The following is an 8,916-nucleotide window of genomic DNA, read 5'->3' as shown; positions in this document are numbered from 1 at the left end:
TCATAAGTTACTCCAAAATAAGCTAACCCAAACACCCCATAAAGCGTTTTAAACACCCCCTAAAGCGTTTTAAGATTATCAAAATTCAACATTATTTTAAACTCGTTAGATTGATTTTTTCGACTATTTTTTAACTGTAATTTTTTTTTTTTAATTCTGACCGTCTGTGTGACTTGAACTCAAACCCTCCTTTTATAAAGTCAAGTGTTTAAAGTTTTTGCTTTTGTCAATCAATCACCATCCCATTGGTTATGTTTGTTGGCTATTAATACTTTTTACTTAGACCATGTGTAGTGGTTAAGAAAAATAATGCCCCCACCATGGGGCATTATCCGACACGTGGCAATCCAGTCAGCATGGGAAGTTATTGCAAAAGTGGCGTAGTGGGAATAACGCCCCTTCCAATCATTAAACAAAAAAAAAAAACCAAACTAATTTCTCATTGGCCAGTCAAAACCCAATCAACCCATGACAATCCAAAAGTGGCGTTTTAATAAACACGCCTAACCCATTTTTTTAAAAAAATAATGCCCCATAATACCCTATGTAATGGGGTGGGGGGCGTTTTTTTTTTTCTTTTTTTTTTTGCTTTTTTTTAAAAAATAATGCCCCACTACGGGTGGTCTTATAAATCTTTTATTCGAGCCGAAAGTCTCACTGGAAGCAGTCTCTCTATTCCTACGGGGTAGAGGTAAGGCTACCTACATCTTACCCTCCTCAGACCCTACCTTAGCTTTGCTACTGATGAGATTTACTGAGTATGGTGATGATGACGACTTATAAACCTTTTATTATCAAATTGTTACTTTTAACTTTTAATAAAAACAATCATGTATTAAGATAAGTTACTCGTTCTGGTGGTGGGTGGTATGGTTTCTTGGGGAACGCTGTTAGCCAAGCTTTGAAGTCAGTGTGGACCCGGTTAAGACAACATAGTCTTGTCAGAGTAGGGTTAGGGCCCTCTGTTTAGAAGGATAGGAGATCTCTCTCACAAGTTAAAGATTATCACCGTTTAAAGAAAATAGTTATTGAAAAGATATTTCAATACCCGTATATGTTTATTCATTCAAGGGATTGTGTTTGGTGGTTTGATGTGATACATGCCAATGTGTCCCACGATCTCCAAGCACGTCTTCACAAAACCCACGTCCATGCACCTTTACTTCTGCAATTTTCCTTTGTTTAATTTGCATGTCATTTCCTTATTTCCTCTTGTACGTAGGGTTGGGTTATCATTGTTTTAACTTAGCCAGGGTTATCATTGTTTAAGTAAGAGCCTCTAGAATTTTATTAATGTGAAGCATGATTTGAACTTCTAAAACTCCTCTAAGTTCTCTTCTCGTTAACTCATCCCCCTTCTATTTATCTTAAATCTGATTACTACATCAAAACCGATCGGATAGTAAATCAGATATCCGAATATCCAATTTTTTATTTAATTTTTAATTTTTATTATTTTTTTACATTTGGAACTAGATATTTCGGATAATTTCGGATATCCGAATATACGTTTTCGGATATTTTCGGGCTTTTCGGATATTTTTAGATATTTGGATACCCGAAAATTTTTAAAATCACTATCCGAATCCGAAAATTCGGATATCCGAATTTTTAGATAATTCGGATCAGATTTTTGGATACGATAGTTTTGAACACCCCTACATAACATGTATATATGTTTGTACCGTTCCCAGGCAAATGAAAAGAAAAAATCAATAACATTGAGATCGGTGGCCCAATTAGAACAACAAAGCTTCTAGAAGCACATAAATTGGCAAGATAAATCCCACAATGAGTGAAAATAAATAAAAATTTGTGTTCAAGAAAATAATGAAAATAAAAAATGAATCATTTAAGGTGCATTAATGGGAGTTCAATTGCATTAAATACTGATGGAAATTTGTATCCATGGCAGTTGAAACTCATACATAAAACATCTTAACCACTTCGTTATAAACCAACATCTTATTTCATATAAGCCAATTATGTTGAACAACTTTTCATTTATATTTCAAACACACCATTTGATTACCATTATCTTATTCACCTTAACTTCAATTTGAAAACTTATTAGTTTGTCGAATGTAGTTTGATACATTATGACTTATTTATATGATAAGTATATACTTGTGACCTAGTAGTATGATGTTTGTGTGGTGTAAATTCCAACCCTTACAAATGCAAGATTATATGGTACTAAAATGTAAAAAATGTTAGTAAAATAATGATAATTATTTGCAACACACAAAATGCACATTCTTAATGGCATACTGTTTCATAAGTTACACTCAGACTATACGGAGTGGTGGGCAAGGGCAAGGGGGGCAAAATCCAACCATGTAAGCGCCACGTAGACTTTGGGGGGTTTTGCTCTCCACATCACAAAAGGGAAGGGGTGATGAAAGGTAAGGGACAAAGGCAAAAGGGCTAAAAAGTGAAGTTTGTAAGAGTGACGATGAGGGCAACGCTCTTGGAGTTTCTGGCTTGAAAGATGGGGCGGTGTGGTGGGCATGAAGAGGCTTACCCTCCTCTCTCTATGCCACCACTCCACGTGTTCTTCAAATTCATCAATTTTATGACTTATGAGAGTAAAAGAGTGTGCCTTGGCTTTTCATTGAAGGAAAGCATTGTAGTTGATGCATTCATGTTTATATAATATTAATACAAACTATTGGATTCCTTCGCGCTATATGGTGAGAATTTGTCCGGCACCGGTTCAGTTCGTTACGATACCGACACTTATTATACCAGCTGAAACAAAAAAAAAAAACTTAAAAAATAAAGTTGTTATATTCCAAAAAGGATAACATCTATTTTATATCGATCGAAAATCATAAAAACATAATTGGTACTCCAATTCAATTATATCGATAACTGTGCTAATGTCGCTTAGTTGGAATCGGTTCATCAAGGTACGCACAGCAGTACTCTTATAGCCTACGCCAAAAAAAAACACTATATCTAGCATATACCTTCGTTGTCAACAAAGCGGCAACTTCTGCTTCTTGAAGTGTATATAAAATATTACTTTTAAAGTAATCTATAGCTTGTGCCTAACATAACAGTTCAAAAAATATCCAACTCAGCTTTATCAACACGTTACTTCATTAAACTTTAAAGGTTACAAGTCATTAGATAAGACTTTAAATCAAGTTGAACAAAGCTTATTATTTACAATAAAAACTAACAGGTTTTATATAAAACTTCACATCAAGTCAACCACTAGTTGACATTATAAAGAGATGATATAAAAACGCAGCAAGCCAAAAGTTAATCATGCTTCAGATCCACAACTCTGCTAAAATGTCTTTAACCAATGAACCAGAACTAAATTCAAATCCACTTAAAAAACAAAAGGTACATGCTACATTGCTCATCAAATACTCCATCAACCAAAAAAACAAATAGCACAAAATTGTCGTAAAACACCAGCAATGATATGTTCCTTTTACTTCTTGGTGCTGCAAACCGCAAAAAAAAAGACTAGTAAGTTGAACATCGTATAGACAATTTTTGAGTATAAAACTATAGATGACATCATAAGTAAATGAATCAGAATATGCATCCAAAGTCCGGAAACACTCTACATAGAAGGTTAGGTTTGGCAAAAGTTGACTCTAAAAACAAACAAAAGATCATACAAAGCACATTTTAAGCTCATTTCCATATGCAAAACAAACTTTGTGTATCTGCTTTAGGCCATGGGGTATGGGGCTTGGGTTGGGGCGTGGGTTTGGGCGTGGCTCCATTGGCGTGGGTTTGAAGCCGGGCGTGGGGCGGGCTAGTAAGTGACATGGCAGGCTCTCAATGGCCAAACCAAACTCATGCCCCCAACCCAAGCCCCACCATACCCCATGGGCGTGGGTTTGAGTGGTGGGGGGGCTCCCATTCCACGTGTCAACAAATGCCCCAACCCAAGCCCCACCATACCCCATGGTCTTATGTACACGTATCATCTGAAACATCTTGGAATGTAAAAACATGACACCATTCTAATAAAAGGAAACAGATACACGAAAAAAGCGGACAATTAATATAAAAACAGGTATAAATATAAAAAGACAAAAGAACCTGTAAGGTTTGTGCATTTATAGGTGTGTACACGAACCTGACATTCAATAAACCGCCGTGAAGCGTTCAGCAAGAAGTCCGTTTATGTTCATTTGGAATGTTAACAAACGAACATAAACAAACACCAACTTTTTCATTTTCTTAACGAACAAACATGAACAAGAAGACCCATTTGTTTAAATATTCCATGTTCGTTAGTATTCTAGAGCATAGTTGTTAATAGCGATCATGGCGGTCGCAATAGCGCGCCTCATAGCGATGCGGCCATGTGTCGCTAAGTGGTTCATGGCGATGTATATCGATGTTAGCGACCATTAGTTTTTTTTTTAAAGCTACACCTCTCGTCTGGGCTGGGCTTTAATACAAAAAAAAGGGGTAAAGTGTGCAAAAACTGGCCCACGCGGGGCTGGGGAAGGTTTTCGGAGCTGCATTTGTGTCCGCAGGACGTGCGGGCATGCACGAGGTCAATTAAATTTCAATTCAGAAACTCATTTTTTGCAACCCCCCCCCCCCCTTGCGCGGGTAGGACTTGTGGTAAAACATGTCATAAAGCTACAATGGAGTAGTAAAAACTTTACCTTATAAACAACCACTAACTTTGTTAACACAACGATGTGGGACAAAGTATTTACCACCTTTTGAGACTTTCATTCACACACCCAACATATAAGTCCTTTGCTACTAACTATTAGTTTTTGTTAAATATACATGTAAAATAACATATATACAAGGGTATTTTGATGTAATATACATATAAAAATTTTCAAAAATATTTTTCTAGTGTAATCGCTATTTATAAAATAGCCGTCGCTATTTGTCGCTATTCGCTACGTAGCCTAGCCATGCCTTGTCGCTATTTGTCGCTATTCGTTATCGACAACTATGTTCTAGAGATATATAATGATAAGCACTCACAAAACAATTTATCTCACCTCCTAGATACAGAGATAAAAACGTGTCATATAAAAACGTGAACACTTGTGAACTAATCCTAGCCCTTGATAATCAATACACAAGTGTAAATCAACAGCCAAAATTTGATGATGAAAATGCACTAGTGTATTTTATGATGTAAATCAATGGCCAGAATTTGTTCATTCAATGCACAAATACACTAGTGTTCACTCTAGAACCCCACCCTATATATATATGTGTGTGTGTGTGTGTGTAAAAAGTTGCATAAATATACATGAGAAATTATAATTTTCATGATTTTCAAAAAAAAAACCAAATTGCATTTTTGTTAAACCCCTAAAATGGCACAAAAAAGTATCTTACTTTATAAATATAGAGGTAAAATCTTACTTCAAAAATATTCTAAGAATGCACATAACCCATTTTTATATAAACAAAGTAGATGTGCATAAACAATACTAAGCAGTTACACAAAAATATACTTCTTTCATCAAAGATACAAAGGTTAAATCTTTACCTACAAATAAACACAAAAAAAAAATAATCATCCTCATTATCTACACTAAAAACAATTGCAAGTGTTTGCATATACCCTGAATCTCTAAAAAAGCTATCTATTTGCCATAACTCATATAACCATATAAGTTAGTTTCTACAACAGCAACAGCAAAAGCATAATATTGTGTCTATAAAGATTAAAATTCAATTTATAGGCAAAGAAAGCACAAACCTTAGATATTGCTTGGGTACATGAAAACCCTAACCCTAGCTCCCTGCAACCATAACACCAACCATTAACACTTCCACCACAATCCACAAACAAAAAACTTAAATTTGAAACTAGATAATTACCATAGATTTAGGAGGAAGGTTAGACTTAAACTTAGCACGAACAACACCAGTGTTACCATGAGGCCTAGTAACCTTTCCCCAGATACACCTGTAATGCGACCCGTTCTTCTTCACCTTCGCTTTGTAGATATAGGCCATGCGTTTCCCCTGGTACCACGAAACCTCCTCTTTTGTGTTCACCCCTTCGATCTGAACCAGTGACGTGTTCGGATACTGATTCGATTTTGACCTAATATCATTATCCAAACATTCAAAATCAAATGCGTTTGATCGTTGCTTGTTCAAATTATTAATGTTACCTTTTGTAACCGAGAACGGTTCCTCTGGTGTAGAGTCTGACGCGTTCTCCTTGACGGCCCTTCACCATTGTTGCTGCTGCTGCTGCTGCAAGAGGAGATGATGCTGCCTGCGGTGCTGAACAAGACTGTGAACCCTAGTTGTTTTTGTTGATATATGTTTAGATGGGCTCGGCCCTTTTTGGGGTTCAGGTGGGATAAAGGGCTCCTGGGCCCTGTGAGGAGAATGGTTTTGGAGCTAAGCCCAATTGAAAGTAGACTGGATCACTGGAAGGTTTTTTTCTTTTTTTTTTTACGGCAAATTTGGATCACTGGCGGACCACTGGAATATCATCGTGTCACCAATGGAACCACCCGATCATATCCATCTCCACTAGGCATAATGTCTATGCACCAATTCAGGAGGAAACCCAATAAATATGCAAAAAACCCCACTTGTGCGAATCGAACCCAAGATCTCCCATTGGCCATCATTATTCATTTCTCCATCGCCACTCGCCAAGACGCCAGGGTTTTCCTTCAATCGATTCATTCAATTTCAAACTTCCGATATAACAAGGGTCTGCTTCAATCGGTCGACGATTTATCTTTCCGCTAAGTTAATCTCGATAGAACTCGTTGAGTGTTTTTGTATTCCTTGTTATTTGTTAAATTTTTACTTGTGTTCTAATTGGACGAAACCTCAGGGACGAAAACTACACTTTATTCTGATAACTAGCACCCCATCGTCACTTTCCTTTTTTGTTCGGCGACGCTCGATAATTGCTCGAAGTTCGATCGAAAAATGCTCTGATTGAAAGACGCTCGATCGACTTTAGCTCGGTTGAAAAAACACTCGGTTCGGTTCGGTTGCTCGTGAACAACCCTAATTACAATCACTTCTTTAGTGTTAATAATACTACTTGACCAAAAATTAGTTAGAATTATATAGGATAAAGAAAATAAAGTGTGTTCATAGTTGATAAGAAAATTACTTTTGATACATAAGATATAAACACTTCAACAATATACAAAAATATCCTTTGATCATTTTATCTGTTAGTTTCTTAAATAATGATTGTTTTTTAATCAAACGAATTGTTCCCACATCTATCTCATACAACACTTTAGTTACAGTTGATTATCTAATTATGATTATTTCAATATCACATCAACCATTGAGAAAATAAATGAATGAACAACAAATCATTACGAACTGTGGTAAATAAATAAGCACAATACGAATGAGAACAAACCTCGCCCAACCCCAAAGACAAAGCTTTGATAACTTAAAATAATATATTCTGAAATTTCAAAGTCATTTCATCAACTTAGGCCATTCTTTACAAATAACCATTGTACGTTCCTTGCTAACAAATTGACATAATTTTCAGTAAAAACCCTGCATAACAAAATTTCATGTGTTCTCATATAAAAAAGAACTGAAATAATTTAGTTTGTCGAGTGGATACCGAAATCAGACATAGCAATACTTTCCTTTGGGATGTTAAAACTATTTCTTTTCAAATACAAATTGTATAATGAAATTGTTGCAATTTGGACTTAATCGTACTTCTTTGGTGGCCATTAACATGATTAATTCTTCTTCAAAATGGTTAAAAAGTGTGCGATGATGTATACGGTGATGTGGAGTTTGTAAAGGTTTGTACACTGTAGGAAAAGTTGGTGCTTTGAAGGTGGTTTGTAAATATGACGTGACGCTAAGGTGGTGGTGTGTTTTATTTTTGGTGGTGCGCTAATGCTAACTTTGGCTTTCATGCCTTTTTTTTCTTTTAACTGCTAATTTCATATGTTCGGGTTTGAACCTGTGTCTTTCACCATACCTCAGTTTCGATATCTTAACACCATGTGTACGTACTTGAAAGATTCGATGGCAAGAAAATGTTACATACCAAATATATGTTCGAAGATCGAACGAATAAGATACAGGTATTGCCCAAGAGTCTTGGTACCTGAACACGAGGACTCGTATCCTCTGTAAATAAACTTAAAATTCATCGGTACATTTATCTCAATAAGCATATTAACGATGCTGTTTATGGTATGTTTTGTGACCGACACTTTTTAAAAATACTAACGGCCATTGTATCTATCGTTGTTTCAGTGATCAGATAAAACCCGAATGAAATCATAACTAATTTAAAAAATAATATAAAGATATAAAAAAAACTAAATAAAGGAGAATTTCAATCATTAATCATCCAAATACAAACAAGTTTAAAGTTAAAAACAATATTCATCCTATATACATAAAACAAGTTTAATAGTTAATCATCCAAAACATAAAATCAAGTTTAAATATTAATCATCCAGACATGAAATAAGTACTTTAACGGTAAGACCAACTGACTTAACCACTAGAATAACAAAAACCACACGCTTCAAACTCTTGACGGCTCATAGCATGAAACTAAACCGATAAGGTGGTCTATTCATGGTCCCACTAGTTGTCTGGTCTAATATGGTTTTCAAAACAGTGGTTCCATACAACTAGTTGGTCGAACCTAATTTTCATTTTAGATGATGTTCACATACCGTCGAAACCAACTAAACCACACCAGTCGTGCTAAATCGGCCATTAAGCCCAAACTGAGCAAAATCGTGCCTTCTAAGTTTTTTTCTTCGCCTTTTCTTATAAACCCTTTGACGGTAAAACGTTTGATCCCTTTATTAACCCTACATTGAAATTGTTACAATTCCGTGTTAAAATACGGCCCAAACCGCCAAAACCAAACCTTTTTGGCTAGTCTAGCCGACCCAGCTAGTTTGGTTTAGTTTATCC

General features: G+C 35.7%; 1 protein-coding gene across 1 annotated transcript; it reads right to left on the bottom strand.

Annotated features, from left to right (window-relative positions):
• Positions 1-3,177: 3,177 nt before the first annotated feature.
• On the bottom strand, positions 3,178-6,297 carry LOC110872713 (60S ribosomal protein L35a-1). Its single transcript, XM_022121576.2, has 4 exons — positions 6,138-6,297; positions 5,839-6,067; positions 5,717-5,759; positions 3,178-3,461 (listed from the first exon to the last, which is right to left on the bottom strand). Exons 1-3 carry the CDS (start codon positions 6,203-6,205, stop codon positions 5,718-5,720), a joined length of 339 nt encoding a protein of 112 aa, XP_021977268.1. The 5' UTR covers positions 6,206-6,297; the 3' UTR covers positions 3,178-3,461; position 5,717.
• Positions 6,298-8,916: the final 2,619 nt, after the last annotated feature.

Source organism: Helianthus annuus, chromosome 8 (assembly GCF_002127325.2).
Source record: "Helianthus annuus cultivar XRQ/B chromosome 8, HanXRQr2.0-SUNRISE, whole genome shotgun sequence".
NCBI lineage: Eukaryota > Viridiplantae > Streptophyta > Magnoliopsida > Asterales > Asteraceae > Helianthus > Helianthus annuus.
The sequence above is the reverse complement of the archived record's forward strand: the minus strand, read 5'-3'. Positions and strand labels throughout refer to the sequence as shown.